The sequence below is a fragment of the Augochlora pura genome, chromosome 6 (assembly GCF_028453695.1).
Source record: "Augochlora pura isolate Apur16 chromosome 6, APUR_v2.2.1, whole genome shotgun sequence".
In the NCBI taxonomy this organism is placed as follows: domain Eukaryota; kingdom Metazoa; phylum Arthropoda; class Insecta; order Hymenoptera; family Halictidae; genus Augochlora; species Augochlora pura.
Window position 1 is genome coordinate 14,101,306 of NC_135777.1, and position 19,271 is coordinate 14,120,576.

General features: G+C 48.9%; 1 protein-coding gene across 3 annotated transcripts in view; it reads left to right on the forward strand.

The window, feature by feature from the left end:
* Positions 1-19,271, forward strand: part of LOC144470868 (uncharacterized) — a 144,683-nt gene that overhangs the window by 13,828 nt on the left and 111,584 nt on the right. The window contains exons 1-2 of one of the 3 annotated variants that reach the window (XM_078182446.1): positions 12,068-12,830; positions 12,934-13,341. The exons of 1 other annotated variant lie outside the window; for it this stretch is intronic. In XM_078182446.1, the coding sequence (XP_078038572.1) occupies positions 13,126-13,341 (216 nt within the window). In that variant the 5' untranslated portion in view covers positions 12,068-12,830; positions 12,934-13,125. Of the gene's footprint in view, positions 1-12,067; positions 12,831-12,933; positions 13,342-19,271 lie in introns of those variants that run through there. One more of the 3 variants, XM_078182445.1, reaches the window with a different exon arrangement.

The following is a 19,271-nucleotide window of genomic DNA, read 5'->3' on the forward strand; positions in this document are numbered from 1 at the left end:
AACCGGGATGATTGCAAATGTGCCATCATCATTTCTTTCTGCTCCACGGTTGTTTTCTGTCAAGCATTTCTCGGCTGAATGAATCGCGCTAAGGTGCCGGAGTGACTCGCCGTTGCCAGGGCGGAGAGAGCGAGCATCGCCAGACGTTGCGCGTTTTCCATTTTTCATTCCGAACGAGAACCGTGTCGTCGGGAAGGAGAAACGCCGGTTGGCAATCATCGAAGACCTAGAAGCAGACCGTGCTCTCGGATAGAGGATGAGTGTACGTTCGATGCGGCGGGCGATAGACGTCGGCAAAACCTCGGTAAGACAGCCGATGAATTTTCGCCGGAGCCGACACAGGGAAATGTTTTTCTTCGGGCATTATAAATTCTCATTGATTAGAGAGGCCGTAAACGGGTTTATGACGTACAAACGACCGGACGCGACCTGGGGGAACAAGGATTTACGACCGCCGCGTAACCGGCCGGCGATTGATGCTCGCGCGAGAAAACCGCGACCGGTCGCGTTTGTCCCGGCCGCTTGGCGACCAGCGGTTTTCTTTCGACGGAAGTCGAGCACGTTCCACGAACGCAGCCGTACGTTGCGAGAGAGGAGAATAGTTGGCCAGAAAGTGGTTGGCGAAGCGGCCCAGGATCGCGGACACGTTCCTACGACCGAGAGAGAACCCGGCGCACGGAACACGCGCTAGCTCGCGCATCGCTGGCCTCGCTAACGGTAGTGCGAGATCGACGGTTGCTTTTCTTTCGCTGTTCTTCCGTCCGCGGTTTCGTTGCTGCTGTTCGAGAGCTGTTTCAGAGCGACACCGTTCACTCCATGCCTCGGCTCTGCAAACCGCGAAATCCGATCAATGCAGGGACACGCGCTTCTACGGTCCGACAAGCTCACTGAGCATTGCCTAGAGATCTTCTTCGGCATCGCTGTTCTCGGCGAGGGTTCGGCGATGGTGGAACGGCTGCGAAATGGATTGAAGGATCTAGGGAGGGGTTCTGGAGAAAGGGAGGATCCAGGGGAGGTTCTAGGGAGCAATGAAGTGAGAAAATTGGATGAAAGGAAGGGAATTTAGAACGGAGATGACGATAATGGTTAATAAGATAAGAATTCTTTTATGCAAATTCGCAACGAGAAATGTGATTACTCGAGGGCTGTCTCGGAACGAATCTGCGTTCGTTACACCGAAGAGTGATGCTGTCTCAAGCCTCTGTAGACCGACATTTTTATTTAGATTCTAAGTAATAGCTGTAACTCGAAACAGGTAAACTTAGAACCGAAATTTTTTGATACAAATTAACAGCGAAATTAAACGATACAATGATGACTAATAAAATAGTACAGTTCTTTCGTAATAATTATTTATATCTTTTTATTCGATATTGACCTCTAAATAGTAAAAATATCTTCAAATCTACGGACATATTGCAGTTATATTAAAATTGCAATTGAAACAGGAAATTGTGACTATATTAACTGGTTGAAGAGGTGAACTATGTCCGAAATAGTATTTAAAAATTGCATTGCATAACCATCTTGATTACAAAAGAGAAAAGCAACAGAACAAGCGAAGATATCGAGGCAAAAGCTGAAATGAAATTAAAAACAGATTAGATATTTGACAACTGAGATTACTACTTAAAAGTTACAATGAGCTACAGGTGATGAAATAGTAGTTGTCGCGGGAAAGAGGATCAATCGACTTTTCTTCGCGAATGTCCGCGGGCCTCGCCGTGGAAGTATCCTGCGATTTAAATGCTTGATTCTGCCTGGTCGGCATGGACAGGAACTAGCTTGGCTCTTCCTCCCGCGTGTCTCGTGTCGCTTCGCGGCAGTCGTTCGATCGGTCGCGCTCGGTCGGTTTTCGCTGGGGGCACTTTTAAGGCGTCCTCCGTAAGTACCTTTTATTCGACGTCACAAAGTTTCAGGCGCTCGTTGCCTTTCCGCGTGGAACGCGACCCGAGAGGAGAGACGTTGCCGACGTCGGTGAAATTTCTGCCTAGCGTCTTCTCTGCCTCCCTTCGAGGCCCGAACGTCTCCCCGGGGGATCTCTCTCGTTATTTACGAATAGCGAGGTACGAAGGAGACAAGAGAGACGTTTTACGGGCGCAGCGTCTCACCATGGGGCGCAAAGCACCCGAAAACGGTAACAAATGTTTTCTCATTGAAATCACATGTTCGTGACGAATTTTCTGATCTTTTACGATGAGAGTCCATATCTGCGTGCTCTCACTAACACAGAATAAATAAAAAATTCATGTTTCGTCAATATAAACGTTTGCAAATCAACTTACCGTCGATTTCGATGAAATTTTTAGTATGTGTACAAGTTAAGAAAGACATTATCTTTTAATTTTCTTATTCTTCCAATCACAATTGCAAGCTAAAAGAAATTGTTGTACCCTTAGTCACTGGAAAACTAGTAGTTCTAATATCTTAAAAACGAAATCCAGTAATTCGGAACAATTATAAATCAAATTATTCTATTTACAAAAGTGTTAACATATTTCTTGATGCAAATATGTATACATGTAGGATAATAACGCGCTATGAATTTTTTATAAGGCATTGTGGTCGGTGCGTCGAAAATTAACACGATGTTTACGGAACCCATTAATGTGACGAGACATCTGCTTTTTAATTTGCGTTTATTCAAATTGCAAAGACACGCATCAATGAGTTATTTATTTAACACGTGTTACTTGCGGCAAAACTTACGATAACGTTGGTTAAAAAACAGAATGAATGTCTCGTCGTTGCTTTCGTAACGTGATATAAAACGGCTACTTTTATTGTCCCGTAAATCTAGCGTTAATTGCTCTTTAGGTTTCCGCAGGTTAGATTCCCTGATCGCTATTTAATCGCTTTTCTACGATATAAAAACTATTCCCTCGTGATTAGTATGAGTAACGGCAACCTACCTTGGTCAACAGGGCTTGCGTTCGGGTCTGAATCCCTGTAGCGAGGCTCGCGGCACACGAAGGAAATATCGTCGACTCGTTGCCACGACCTCTGTCTCTCGTCACCAACCGCCCCCATGAATCATAATTATCTATCCACGAGCTCGTAATTCAATTCCAATGTGCGTCCGTGCGATGAATGATATCAGGCGGCGGGTGTCCCCGCGCGAGACGCGTTATCGTCGTTCAATTAGGCGATCCGAGGCCTGCATTGTGGTAGCACGTAGCGTAGCACCAGCGTCAACCTACATACTTTCCCGCACCTTTGACCCGCCGCCTTCTCCCCTCCCCCGGCCACCTCGATCGCTCTCTCTAATCGGCTTTCTCGAACCACCTGGGGAATTCGGTGCGAATTCTGCGCGAATTCTGCGCGAACGCCAGTTCCCAGACGTCGCTTCCGAATTCCGCGTGTGTCGCGCTGATCCCCGAGAAATTTCGCTGATCCCATCTACGTGGTCCATCCCGCATAATGCTCGAATTAAATCCCGGAATCTCGTAGCCGAGAGAAACGAACACGCGTCGGAACGTACGGCTGAATGCAGGCGACGCTATAATCCTTTACACCGGTTAGCAATTCACTAAATCGGACTAGAAAGTTCAGTTTCGTCGACGACAGTTTACTCGGATCGCTGCCCGGTATCTGTGCGACAAGTGTCACCTAACGTTGTCGTAATTTATGGACGGAAGGCAATAATCGGAATCATCGGCAAACTTTGTTCGCCGTAGTGACCGTCGAATCCGTCTTCGAGATCTTTGTCGTCGACGCGACGAGATATCCGTCGCTCTCGTTGTTGATCCTCTATTCGAGCTCGGAACTGAGGCAACGCGATTGTAATTGTACCACGGATAAAAAGCTTGCGGAACGTTTATCGGGCAGAAGCGGAGCAGAGGCTGAATTTACGGGGTAGACGGGATGAGGGCCGAGTGGCTTCTTTTAATTAAAGAGAGGGCGGCACTTTTCAAGCATCCCTCTCTGGACGATAATCCGGACCCGTATATTCCCGCGCGAGCTCCGGCTGTCGTCGGAGGGTTGATCCAAGCCTCCCTCCGCTCGCTCCCGCTTTATTTGCCGATCTTGGGACGGTTGAGTTAAGATTACTCTTGTGTAACCCGGTTTCCGCGCTGATGACGATTACGCGTTCGAATCGCTTTAGAATCGAACTAGGAAATTATTCCTCGCGTTTGCAATTCCCGCAAACAACTCTTTATTTAATTGACGTTACGTAAAAAGAATATTCACCGTAGTGCTGCGAGATATTTACGTGGCGATTCTTAAACAGATCTGAATGCATTCTGTCGGTAGGTGTAATACGTGTAATCAAAATTTACTGATTTGCATTACAAATAATTCTATTTATTATGCAGCCACCATAAGCACACAGAGTCCACTGGTACCGTGACCTACTACATCATATAGAAGCTAAAGCAGATTGGAGTTTAGAACGAGTATCACCCGGTAAGAGGGAAGATGACTTAGAAATGTAGCAAGAAGTAAAATGAGCTTCTAGGAAAAGGAAGGAACAGGGTGAAATAGGAACTAGGTAGAATAAATTAGAGTAGGTTACCTTAGAGTAGAATCATAAGGAACATTTGGAAATATAAACACATTAAATAGAAGCTAGAGTCATGGACGAGTGCTGATTAAGCGATGGTGGAGCCTCTTTACACTTTGCGCTGTCGATTATTCGACGTTCGACCGGAATTGAAGAAATTCGTGTCTTTGCTAAGTTTATCTGTCGGAAAATCGAGGCTGAGAACACCCGATAGGAAGTGAAGAGAGTGCACCGAAAATGTCCCGCGTCAGAAACCGGAGAGCAAAGTGCATACCGCTTGAGGCCTCGTATGAGGGGCAGACGCGGAGGGCAAAGAGAAAGAAAAGGGCGCAGGTCGGGCAACGCGAGCAGCGCAAAGGGAGAAGTTGAACTGTCATTGACTCCCTCCCTGCGCTTCATCGTTCGCGTTCCACACTGAAAGCGTTCCTTGTGTTCTCTCGAAAGGCTACAGTGCCTTTCAGGGCGCGATGACGCTGTCCAGAAGCCGGGCCATCGGTTGAAAAACCCCGGGAGAACCAGCCGACGATTTTCTATCTGAGGCCACGTTAATAATCGCTCGCGAGCTGACCGGTCTCTAATGATTCGAAGAAAGGGACCGATTCACTGGGGCCCGTGCTCCTCTTCCTTTTGGGCCCTTGTGGTTTCGTTCATGCGAGCCCTCTGTCACGTTCCTGATACATTTTTGCTGACGGCTTGCATTATAAAACGCGTTCTTCGTTCGGCCATTTGATTCTAGACCTACCGAACCAATTGATATTACTGCCGCACAGTTTTTAGTTTCAAGTTATCGAAATTACACGTGTAACTTTACATGGAATACTATATGGAATTCTATATGGAATTGGAACCCTTGTACTTACGAAATTTATTAGTTCTGAGAATCCGTTATTTCTTTTACGGTAACTTATCGTGCTTCATCATTACGTGTCTTAATTTCGATAGTACTTATCCTGGCAATATTAATTCTCACGTTGACCAACTGTTATACCAACGACTTCTTCACTTATGATTCTAATATTGATATAACTCCTTAATATTTTCAGAAGCTATTAGCATTTTACTTTGTTTGTGTGGTATACTATTGTTTTCATTTTCGTTTATATTATTATCTTATTATATTGACTGATACTAAATAAATAAATAAATTATACAGACTCTTTCATAGAGAACGATTGAATTGATGCCAGTGTTAGCATACATTATAACGTTATTATCGTTTTCATCATTTCCGTCAGAAGTCTGAATGGATTCAGTATTATCGTTGTTTTGAGGCAACACTTTATAACGCTAGGCAGGTTCAGTGTTAATCTTGAATCCACGAGGACTAGGTTTTAAGGATGCGTAGGCTGTATGACAACGAACTGCTTCACGTCGAATAATTGTGTAAAATCTCTTGAGATATCAAAGAGCTGGTAAACAAATTCCCATCTGCCTACGCGTAGAGTGAATCGATAGCCGGCGATCGGTGGGCTGTCTCAGCGACACCGAGCTCCGAAACTTGTGCGTGAAACATAATTGCGCAACTGCCGCGAAATATCTAATTGCTCGAGATAGTTCGGGAGATTCAGTGCCGCGTTAGGAAGACGCGCGATAGTTTCGGCTAAGTTTCCCCGGAGCGACATCGAGGAAGCCACTCTAATTCCCCGGCATAGTTCAGGCGGGTGAGTTTCGCGTGAATGATAACGCGAATAAACAGAAATAGACGGTGAAGTTTCGGTCTTCCGCGGCTCGACGGGGGTTCACCCTCCTATGCAACAAACCGCGTCGATGTATTTGGATATCAGTGCAGCCACACGTGCTATAATGCGTGCCGTATGCCTACGTTCTATGCCGTATGCTGTATGCCGTATCCCGATACCCGGCTCAGATAAAGTACTAGGAAACGAGCGTGCATAGGCAGGGAACCGGCGCGCAACAACCGCCGCCGTCGTGCATCGCGATCGCCATAACGTATCGGCTGTTTCAAAGTTACCCGGCGATCCCGTACACGGCATTGCCATACTCGTTCGCTTCGACGACCGGCCCGTCTCGCCTTCTGGGAAAGACAGTCCACCACGAACGCCTCGCGGACGCATTATCGCGACGTCGCCTGCTATCTCTCTCTCTCCTGCCGAGATTTCTGTGCATTCGGAAAATTACCTTCCGACCAAGCTAATCTTCCGATCTCTATTACAGTCGATGAAATTGTAGCTGCTACGGCGAAAGTAACATCGGTGCTATTTGGATTTTGATGCTCTGTCCCATTTCACCGATTCCGTTGGATACCAGATGAAGATGTTTATTAATTGGGGTCGTGCAAACCCGTTTTAGCGGTATTATTTGTTTGAAATACTTCATTACACTGAGTTACTTGTTTGTAAGACGGCCATTAACTCGCGCACGTGCGAGAGAGAGAGAATATGGAGAAGTTACATAGGCAGACACAAAAGACAGGGACATATTGGAACGATTCATTAAATATACATGAGATAACGAGATTTCTAACACATAACGTATACTAATCTACAATTTAAAATAGTAGAAAGATAAAAAGAATTCAATAATGACATACTTAATCTGTTACAAGTAGTAGAAGAAAAAAGTAATTGCTGTTTTGTTTCTGTTTCTTGCCATTGACGTGGACAAGAAAATTTCGCATAGAAATACTTATTGCAGTAGCGATTATATCATCGTCATCACGATGATCTTGAGCTTTACGGTCACACTCTTTTCCAAGACTTCTAGCTGTTGGGTTTATTTATATACTAAACAGGTATTCAGAATGGAGTTACATAGTTACGTTGCGCAATGAATTACACGTAGCAACGACACATACAATAATAACTGAAAAGTAAAATACAAGTAGTAAAGCTAATGAAAGCACGAGTCGTTCATCAATAACATGGTCAATAATAGATCAATCTAAGGTGATCTACGTGTCCCACTGTTTCGTGTTCACATTAGAGTAGAACAGATCCTGCATTATCTAAAACGTTTACGTGCTTTCCTTGACCAATTTGGATAATCAAGGTCTTTAGAGTGTTCGATAGCGGCTAAATGTGTGATTTGTCAATGTTCTAGCGTCTCCAATTAACGTTGATGCGTCAAGTTTTCACGCGAAGAATTCGTTAACGACTTTACCACCGATTAATAGGGATTACTTTATCGCGGCGGTTGATAGAACTAGGCTCTTAGCGTATGCGGATAGATTCGATTCGTTGGCAGAGCTTTTCTAGCCAGCAGCGGCACGGTTAACCGAAGCGTTGCGCGTGTAGCGGGTCCGCGGTTACCCGGTTCTATTCTCCTCCCACGCAATCGGGGCTCGAGTGCGTGGATGCGTGGATGCGTGGATACGTGGAACGCGTGCGTGCGTGGTGGGCCACGTGCGTGCGATACGAGGCTCGCACACGCCCACCGGGTACGTAACACGGATCACCGGGCGGTTCTCATACATATTCATCCGCATATGTGTTCCCTGTAATCTACTTAACGCGACCGGTACGGGTACGGGCGCGGGTACGCGTACTCGCCCGTTCAATCCGTAACGTAGACGGATATTTGTATTATCGGCGAGAGGCGTGCGAGGTGTGCTATCGGGGACGACACCGTGGCTCGTCGATCGTCGAGAGCAGAACATAATTTCATTTCGTTCGATCTCCTCGAGCGTGAAAGCCCTTTTACCAGCCGCGCATCCTGCGAGCTACCCGGCAAACACGGGCCAAAGAAAACCTGTGTCTCTCTTCTCTTACCCTCTCTCTCTCTCCCTCTCTCTCTCTCTCTCTCTCTCTCTTTCTCTCTCGTCCGTTTAAATCCGAGGCGGAACGGCGCGAGGCGACGCGTCGCTAGGTGTCGAGACGGCCGGAGCTGACGAGGCGGCTAAACAGGGTCATCGAGAGCGGTTTCGAGCACAGCCGAGGTCGCGATGATGCAATTGCGGCTTCGGGGAAAAACGAGAGTGAAATATTTATGAAAACTGTCCCCCGCGCGCGTCCACCGTCCGGCAATTATAAATGGCTCCAATATAAATAACCAACCACTAGAGCTGCCGGATGGAAGTCGGACGGCGACTGTGAAACGGTTGAGAATGCTGCTTCAGAGCTGAATCCGAGATTGACACTCTGCTCCGAAAAGGAAGACCATCTTCTACCTGCGAGGCCTTTCTCTCCGAGAAGATCCTCTCGCTGCTGCAGTTGTTCGCAACTTTAAGACACGGCGGAATTCTCTTTCACCTGAATCCTTAGATATTGTCCGGTGCTCCAACTTGCTGACACCTTGTCTCTTTGACACCGATTCGGTCAACGAGAACCGGGCGATCGCGGGTCTAATAGTCTTTGCACTCGGCTCGCATGTTATGGTCGTAAAGTAGGAGTAATCTGTGCCACACGACACAAGTTTGCCGACAATCTACAAGTGGTCAGTGCTGTCACTTAACACTTTAACTGATCAAATTAAGATTGGAAAGCCAATCGAATTACATTTTTTTCGATTAATACATGAGATCCGCGATCGAATAATCATTAAGTAGGGCTTGATCGAATGTTGTTTCTTCTGTAAAAGAAATTAAAAATTTTCGTAATCTCTCCCTATCTTTAATACTTAGATTTCTGATTCAAATACTGTTTAAAGCTTTGTCTAACTTCGAACTTTAACTTCACGAAGTTGAAGCATTTTGTACCACCAAATCTAAGTTGAAAAGTTAAATTATACGATAGAAATTACTTTTCCAACATTTATGCGTTCTCGCGAGTCTGAATAAATTAGCATAGAAATTAATTTTCTAATGCGAGTAAATCATTCCGTCAGCCACATAAGCGTGACGCGGCCGCATTAAAACGCCGTTGCTAAACCATAACCCGGTTTTAATAAACTTTTACGTTCCGGTACGACATGTAAAATGCACGCGTCTCTTCCGACCGGACGTGAGAGAAATCAGAATCAGTGATTCAGATCCAATAACTGGTATATGTAAAAACGCAAATCCTTTTTGTGCTACTTCGGATCTTTTTACGTTCTCAGCTGCCACATCCGAGAGCAATGTAATGAAACACTTTTAGTAACTAGTTCTACCTAGTGAGCGTAATTTACTGTAGCCTTTCTTACTACGTTTTATACCAATGGTTTATTTATTTGGAACAAGTAAATAAATAGGCATTTGTATCCTACGGAAAAGCGGGAGCCTTAAAGTCAATAAATCATCAACTCGGTGATTCTCAGCCATAACCGACCGGAATGGCGTTAATCGCCGGAGGATCGGCTTATCTCATCACCCACATCGCGGGGGATCGTTGTACCGGCGCTACGGGAATCTCCGAAACGGATCGGGACGAAGATCGAGTAGGAAAGGAGGAAGAGACGACATGGTCGGATGGGATAGAGTCGTAACGTCGCGTCGCAAGGATTAGCGAGCGTGAGCCGGGCAACGTGGGTGGAGCGATAGCAGCCGCGGCCGGGCTTGTTAGCGCGAACGCACCCTAGGGAGCGAAGCGTGTCGCGTGTACGTCTAAATATAAAGCCGACGAAGTCGGTGGAAGAGGCGCGAGAGCGCGAATCCTCGACGCGCGGTATAACCACCTAGTCAAAACACTCTGTTGTGCCGCGGGAGAGAGAGAGAGTCGTGCCGCCGAGGCGAGTCGAGTCGAGTCGAGTCGAGTAGAATCGGGTCGAGTCGAGACGAGACGCGAGTTGCAGTTGCAGTTGCAGTTGGTCGGAGCCAGGCCGATTCTGCCGGCCCTCCGTCTCTTCGGACCTCTCGCCCGCGCTCCAGTTTCTCTCCGAAGCTGGCCCGGTTGCTTTCTCCTGCAGGACCGTCCTTCTTCTAGGCCCCGCGAGGCCTCGCGCGTCCGGTGAGAATCGTCTGTGCGTGGTACATACTCCAGTGAAAATCGATCGATCTCTCGCCGAACGATCCCGAAACATGTGATCCGTCTCGGACGAATCTAATTGTGGAACGCGGCGGCGACCTTGGCGCGAGGAGCATGCTATTTTCGCGTGGAAATCCAGTGGCATACGCCTCCCGTTTCTGACTCGCGTGATCGCTGGATTCGCGCTCGCGCTCGCGCTCCGCGCTCGGTCGATCGGGGGTGAAATCGATTTGAGCACGGTAGGTTGGACGATCGTGTCCGCTCTCAAAGAGATACATTCTAAACGTGTCCCGGTGTTCGCCGTCTCCCGTGTTCCGTTCCAGCCGGCTCGACGCGTTAATTAGCTTATAGGAGCGATGATCCTCGGCGAAGAAAGAGGAAAAGTCTCGCGGAACGATCCGGAGCGTCGGCTCCCGAGTCCCGACAAAGCTGCTCGCTCTCGCGTGTTCCAGGCCAATTATCGTCCCCCCTCGCCCCCCTCCCCCCATGGGTAATTAGAGGGGCGGCGCGATAAAAATCGACGTCGGGGCTCGATCGAGATTCCTCGCGTCTAACCAGTCCGGTAACGGTGTTTCGCGTAAACGGATAAGCCGCCCCTCTTCCGCGCCCCCTCGTCGCGTCGGTGTTCTCCGAAGCGGTGTGTTTCGCGACGCAGAACTGTTGGATGGGTCTTCTGACGCACTCGACCCGACCTACTTGTCGTCCTTGCTCGTGTCATGCTCCGGCGAGATTTAACGACGGTTCGACGCAGTCGGACGCGATGCCGCGGCTCTTGGTCAGTGGGTGGAGCCGGCCAGTTTCCCGCTCGAGCTCGTGAAAGGGCTGTCTGTTCGCGGACCGAAGGTCGACGATCGAAGGGCTCCGGCTATTGGCCGCGATCGGCTGTCCCTGTGATCCCACGAGTTCGAGGAATCCCGTGAATACCGTGCGGCGCGGCGGGACTCCTGTAATTAATGATTCCCGGCGGTCGCGTCGGATTAACGAGACCGTCGCGGCGCGTCTCGGCCCCCCAATCGTTTGAAAATCTCCGGGACCATCTGCCGGCGAGCCGCAAAGCGAACAATAGCCTCTTGGTGGACGATCAACCGTCCGTTGTTCTATCCTCGCGTTCCCCGGACGGCGGACCCGCGCCGGCCCGCGGCCGAGTATCGCGGTTGTTACGAATTAAAGCCGGCTAATTCGGGCCGCGAGAAAACGGCCGATCCGGGGACTATTTTCGGCTCGCAAAGCGACGCTTCATTCATAATACCGAGGCGCGTAAGCTTCGTCCGGAGACACCCGATTAAACACCGACACCTTGGCGCACTCCTCCGGAATCCCACAGATCCCGGGCTCTTGTACGATTCTCGGCGCTAAACCCGCGGACATGCTTGGCTCAACACGCTGACACGACGTAGGCCAAATCAATTTTTTCCTTTCCGGAGGAATTCGAGACACGAATTGACACACAACGTCGCTTCTCACAGATATAGTTTATAATTTTGTTTACTCTGCTTTATCGTCTTCTCGTACTATCCTATTACAGACATCGTACGATTCCCGTTGCACAAATTTATGGTCATGCTTGCAAAGGGAAACATTTTCTCTCTCAATTAAATAAATGCAAATTGTATTTGATCATTATAAACATACTGTGAAATCGACAGGATTGGATTGACAGGGATCTTGAACGGTGAATGTGATACGGGCGTAATTTGTTAACGACTAAATTGGGGAAATAAGAGACGGATATCCGTGCGGTGTATTTGTTGCATTCAATTGAATGTTAAGTGCTTAAAGTTTGTAATAATTGAGTTGTGTCAAGTGTTAAGTGTTTAAAGTTTGTGACAATTGTATTGTTATATTTCGTTAAACATTGTTTGAACATACCACAAAACTCTCTGATCCTACAGTACACAGGGCAACCGTGTAGGTATGAAATAATGTACATAATTGAACGGACATACTGAATTCTTTAGAAAAGACCGCCCACCCACTGATTAGCTGTTGCCGTCGGACTCAGTCTCTTGGAACAAAAAACCAAACAGTTACGACGACAATCGTCGCAGTCAAACAGCCTTGAAATAACGAGTGGCAAAAGAAATCGTGTCTTTTTTGACAGTCGAAACGCGAAACAAGGAATCGCTCCGGGCTTCTCCTATTCCGGGTGAAATCGAGCGAGCCGGGGCTCGATTAGCCGCGTAATTAGCTTCGCAGTAGGGCTCCAACGAGTAGCCGAGACGTCCGAGGAACCATCCAGCCCCATGATCGATGATCACCAGCCGGAAAGGGTTCCGCGATCGTCGATTAGGAGACAGAGGCCTAAGTGCAAACGCGTGTTTCCGGGCCCGGTCGACTACCCTTTCCGGCCTTAATCCTGGCCAGTTTCCATGGCGCGCGATTCAGTCGGTAAATCAGCCGAGTCTTGATCCGCGCGGCGCACGTTCGTCCAGGAAATCGCTGGATCAGGGGAGCGCGGCCCGATTAGGGGATCAAGCCGCTGGGACGTGCGTAGCTCGCAGTTTCGACCTCTTTCGGTCCCGCCGGGCATTAAATATTATTAATCGTAATACCACGGGCTGATTCGTGGATACTCTCGGTATTGTTCAGGGAATGCTCGCGGGCGGCTGCTGCTGCTGCTGCTGCTGCAACCTCGAAACAAGTCCAATCGGTTGCGTCGCGTCGCGTCGATTCGACGGGAGAGACGTCGAACTCGCCTATTCGATCGGCTGTACCGTGGCTAGGCACGCCACCGCGTAAAACCACTCGCGAGTCGACGGAGGAGATCTTCCATGAGACACGATGGAGCGGTCGAGGAGCGACAGTCGCGCGAAGAGGCTGTCGACGATCGCCGAGTACTCGGAACCCGCGATCGACAACAATAGCGATCCGTCGGAGAGCCACGGGCAGGAACCCGGCCCGAGAGACCTCGAGGAGGAGGCGCCCGTCAAGTACTTCCTCGTCGACGACTCGCCGATGGCGAAATTCAGCCGCAGCATCAAATGGATCTACAAGAAAGTGAGTCCCGAAACGTTTTACCACCGCTTTTGCGATCTAACCGACGAGTTTGCTCGCCTCGACAGCACTCCACCCTCGTTTATTTACTGGGCCATCCTTTGGAGCCAAATAAACTAGCGTCGAAGCTTCCCTAGAAAGGCATTCGCTTGCCTCGAACGCGAGTGCGTCTTTAAAATTTTTCAGCCGCAAATTGGATCAAAAAGTTACTTTATGTTGTCCCAACACTGGCGGGCAACTCGTGACATTTCTTGCGAGGCCGAATCTCGTTGCATGTGCAAACTTTCTCGACATTGTGGCCAGCAAGTTGGAGTCACCTGCGACAGTTGCTCTGAAGAAGCGAAAAAATACGTATGCACTGTTTGTAAATAGGTGGGGGAGCTTACGCAAGTTTGCCCGGTAAAAAATTTCGTAATTTAACTTGCCGGCACTTGAGTCCTTTTTGCACTACGATTACCGTCGCAATGCATCGATTAGCAGTTCTTTGTTAGGGCGAAGTAATCTTTGTTTCTTGCGCGTCTTCGTCGACAGTCTGATTCGATGTAATAGCGTGAAAGGGGTTAAAATAATTACCGATTTATATAAGGGGTCGAGAAATCGCCTTGTCACTGGCTCGCCACGTTATTCAGCCCGTTTACAAGGAAGCATCGACGATTCGCTCGGCGGATAACTCACTGACGGCTATAAAAGGAGAAAAACGAGCCTCAGGATCAATCTATCGGAAATCTGGCCGTATATAGATGCAGAAATGCGTCGGAGCCCCGGTGGAACTCGGTCTGAGAGGCTCGCGACTACCCGCCGACTGATCTGTAATTCAAGCAGACCGGGAATTTGCACGTCAAAGTCGCCTTATGAGTGGCCGATTGAGTCTGCCAGGCCTAATATGCATACATACTCGCGGCATTGCGCACACTTTCCCGGGACCTCTGTAGCCGGCTACGAATTATCATAGCCCCGCGTCGACATCGACGTTTCCATCGTGTCTGGCAGCCTCTGCCTTCTGTATCTACGGCGTGTCTAGCAGCGTTCCGCTCCGATCTACTTCGATCTGCTCCAGTCTGATCCGCTCTGCTCGTCTACCGGTGAAAGAAGCCATTAGCCGCACGCAGTAGACGCTCGTTCTTTTGCTCTGTTTTACTTTCTAACTCTTCGAGCCGTGTCTGTGCTCCAGCCTCGAGGAAGGGAACGTGTCGAGTCCGCGGCGAGGCGAGCCGCACGAAAGTCGTGACGGCATTCGTGCGCGCTCCTCTTCCCTGGCCCGTGCAAAGACCTATAGTACAACACCGCTTCGCTTTTCAACTCGCGGATCTGGCGAGAGGAGCCATCGGGGCCGTGTTCGACGAGTCATTGATCCGGCCCGCGCCGCTTTTCATCCGACAACGTCCAACGTACCTTGCCAAGGCTCGCTATCGTTGCTACCTTTTCGTAGCGCGCGAGCTTGCGGCCATTTTATCGGAGCCACTTCAAATTCAACCCTTCCACGACCTCGCAATTTCGTTTCAGCTGTCGCGATATGACCGCAGATTCTACCGGCGGTCTGCGCCCGCTTTGTTGGCCGTGTGCGAGTAGACTGTAGCTACCATTAGCGGCAAATTTAATTCAGACTTCGACGAGATAGGTGTCTGAGATGTACAAGCTACTCGAAAATGATCTGCATTGTACGTTATATAGAGCCGCCGGTTACGGAGATGGAATGAGTAACGCGAGTTCTTGTTAACACACCATGAAAAAGTGGAGAAATTTTACAAATACGTGACTATAAAATGCGCGAAGCAAAATTTACGAAGTTTTCGGGACGGAATTGAAGTTGCCTTTAATCAGTTTGCTGCTTTTGGCGAGAATATGCGTCATGAAGAAATAACAATATTTTGGAACGAGGGATCTTGATAGGATCCACTGATTTCCAACAATTGCGAAACGGGATCGTTCTGAACGACAGTTTATGCGGGGTGTTTTGTTCAGTAATTATAAATTGTGCGGTGAAAGCGATGGGAGGTAAATTGTTAATGGCTAAAACGAGGAAATAAGAGACGGGGACCCGCATTGCATTTATTGCATTAAGTATTAAATGTGTAAAGTTCGTAATAATTGTGTCGGGTTAGGTATTTACACTTTGTAATAATTGCATTGAATTAATTGTTGTGTGTTACAGTTTGTAATAATTGTGTTGCTATATTCGATCAAATATTGTATTAATATTTCACAAAGCTCTCTGTTCCTATTTAGTTTCTATACTCGTCACAAACAAGTTACTGGTTAAGTTAAGTAAACAACTAAATGTTAGAGTAATACAATTAAAAAATAAAACGGTCATTTCATTGCAACTTGATTCTATATAGTACCAAGCGTACGTATATTTTTCAAAGAGTTACGCATTTACCTGGTTGTGTATACGACCGCCACTGTGAATGAACTGTACACTGCGTTAAGTCTGGGTGGGACGTTTTATTAGGATATTCTGGGTTACGAAAACGAAAACTTTCGACGATGAGACTGGACCGATTTATCCGCGAACTCCTGCGTCCAGCGGGCAGAGAGGTGATCGACCCCGGCGGGTCGTTAACGAACTGGATGACAGCATTCTCATCGTAGCGTACCAAGGGACACGCGGTTCAAAGACTGTTGGAACGCGAGATAAGCAAGAATTAGAAGTAACGCGCCCCCCGTCGTAGAATCCTCCGGCCACTCGTTGTTCGTCGTCTCTGTGCTCCGGCAGTGGGGTTTGACCCTTTTCCTCCCGAGTCCTCCGTCATGTCGGGAAAGGTCTCCTACTTGTCTCCTTGAATCTCTTCTCGTCGCGTTCGTCGGGGAATGCAGAGATCCGCAGCTACTCGGCGCTACTCCGGTTCGCCCGGTGTGTGCTGTTGGTTTCTTCTTCTGCTTCTGCGTTCTTGGCTCTACCTGTCGACGACCCGCCCCGCGAGAGCCGGATAAAGAGAGCTACCTGTCGCGGAGGAAGAGGTCGCGGAACACAAAAGGAAATGGCTCAGGAGGATGAACGGGGATCGTGGCTGGAGGGAGAAGAAAGACCGGGCGGTGGTGGGAAGTCTGGGGGGATCACGTGTCGAGGGTCTCGGACCTAGAAACTCTTCCAGCCTCCGTCACTCGAGCGACGAGGCCCGCTCGAGAGGATCTTAGGGGATGAAATGACCTATTTCGCATTGTGGTTAGCTTTTCGGTGTCTCGACGAGCCGGAGGACCACTCCCGCCGAACTTCGAGCCGTATTACGCCCTCCGAACGGCTCGGCGAGATCCGCGAGACACTCTCCGCTCCCCGACAGCGCCGTTTCACCGCCGTCAACCCTCTGAACAAGTCTTCCGATATTCTTCGAAGCAGATAGTTATCGAGACATCTCTACGGGAAACGCCGACGCGAGGAATATCGAGAGCTGAGTTAACGGAGCTCCGAATTCTGCTGTTTGCCAACCGGCTGGCACGTGTCCGACACGAATCCGTGCATTCGACGTTCGAAAGACGCGAACTGGGTGGAACGTTCTCCCGTTCCACTCTTCTTATCGATTTCATTGTCCGCCGCGCGTGGGAAATTTTAATCGGCTAATTACGTTGATCGAGACACAACGGCGAACCTTTGTGACCCGAAGGTACGTCCATTGCAAGTATTGCCAGACGATTGCTATCGGACCGACTTCAAAGAGGCTGGAAACTTTGTCAGCGGCCGAGGCAGCTTAGTCTTCCAGCCAAATAGCAGGCATCGCTACGTCCGTCACTCGGTCGGTTAATCGGGACCTTAATTTTCGGCCAATTTGATTCTTCGTGCCGTGCACGTTCGCATGCTCCGAGCATCTCGCGTGATTCCTCGCGTCAGGTGGCCGAAATAGCTCGCACGAACCGCTAGGGATTCTCGTACGGTCCATGGGCGCGATCCGTGCGCCCCCATAACTTTCTTTTACCGTCGAGCCGATCGTCGATGCACCAGATTCGCTACACCCCCCGATGCTTTCAAATCTTCTTCGGTTCTCTCTCTCCTCGTTCCGTCTCGTCTTCGCGCAACAATCGTCGTGACCAGGCTGATGGGATAGGTGGACACGGTTTACTCGATTAGAAAAGGCTAAATCGCATTTGCACGGTTTAGTGGTCCTTACGGTGGTGGTGGTGGTGGGGTCGACGATCTCAGGGTCCACGACCCAAGTAATTTGCTCCCGGAAACGCGCGTAATCGTGAAATCAGTCGCAGCCTCGACGTCGCTGCCGAAAGTACCGAAGCAATTTCCATCGACTCGCTATTTGTCCACCGTCTCTGTGGGTCGGTGAACCGATTAGAGTCCCGATTGAAACGCTATGTTGACGTTACGAAGTTAACGGCCGCGAACGCTGTCCGAGTTCTCACCCCCCGATCGCGTAGATGCCGCGATTCTAACCGAAAACGGCAACGTTTGCGGAGAAACAATGGGTATCGATTGTTGCGAGCAATAGATCGCGGCACGGGTTACTTTCACGCGGCTCACGCAAACAGAAATCACCAACTTTTCGTAATTATTTTATTTCGATGGTACAAAGAAGTCTCCAATTTGCATGGAATTATTTCTTGGAATAGAAATGATTAAAACAACTTATTATGCTTTAATCCTTGGGCGGCCGATAGCTTTTTTGTAATACTCGTCCACGAAACGACAGGGAATTATCCGGCAATATTTCTTGTCAATGTATGATCAACAATGATCTAATAAGTTGCAATATTTGATGAAGGAAACTACAGCAATAATAAGTAAATTGAATGAAAATTAAATATTTTCCATGTGCCCGTATCTTTGACGTAAGTGCTATGTTTCTGTTAGCGGGACACTTCGGCCATCATGGATCGAAAGGTGTTCGAATACTTTTGTGGGCAACTGTAGGTACAAGCCGTTCGAGCTAATCGCAGGCTTAAATGGACTTGTTGGCTCGAAAATCCAACACAGTCCCCGAGTCAGAGAGCCTATGTGTGAAATCATATATTCTGGTTAACCGATTTATCCTTGTGACTCAGGAGATTAGCGGATTATACGAGAGAATGTGGGTCCACGTTCTGGCGAGGATCGAAGAAGGTCCCTTTCCCGTTGTCGCCGGTTAATTCGGACGATCGGTCTCCCAGACTGTCATCGAATCTGGCCGGCAACTCGACACCAGGCGAATCAGGAATCGAGATCAGGATCGGGCATTTGGTGGAGCGGTCCGGCGCGTACCTGCGGGTCATTTGATCCCGTGACAGTCCGTTCTGACAGTCCAGTCGTTTCGTTTCGCGGGTCGACCGCAGAATCGGGGATCCGGCGACGGGCTGACAGCGAGACGCGTCGAAGCGAATCGATTTCAGCCGATCGACGCGACGCGCCAAGTGTCGCGTTAATTGCGAGCGCCGATAATCACCGCGCCATTAAACGGCCGATTCGCGTACAATAACGACAATCAAACCGGACCGTCGTAATCCGTCGCGCCCGGAAATTGTCGCCGTTCTCTCCGGTCGATCCCCCGAATCGGAATTAAATATTCGTGCCGATCGCTGCGCTTTTAATTGGAATCGCGTGGTCCGCCGGCGAGCGTCTCCCTCGCCGATCGCTCGTTTATTCTGCTTATTCGTTATCCGGAGCTCCTTTAATTTGCGCGACAAAGCGGCTGGCAGATTAGTGGAGCCGCTGTTCTTCGGTTTGAAACAATTCGGAGCAAGTGCTCGACGCTCCGATACCCTGGAAAACCGATGGCAATTTTGCCAGCCAGTCTCCCCTTTCTCTTTCTCTCGGCCTTTCTCTCTCTCTCTCTCTCTTTTAACGAGCTGTATAGAACGATAAATTGGATTCTCCTCGACAGGATGCGACGAGACGCGACGGGAGCCGAAACGCTGCCGAGACGAGCTGGTAATCTTGGCGGGAACTTAACGCGCGTAAATACACGGTTAGCAGTCTCGCCCGTCCCGAGGATGAGAGCCCGGCTCAATTAATC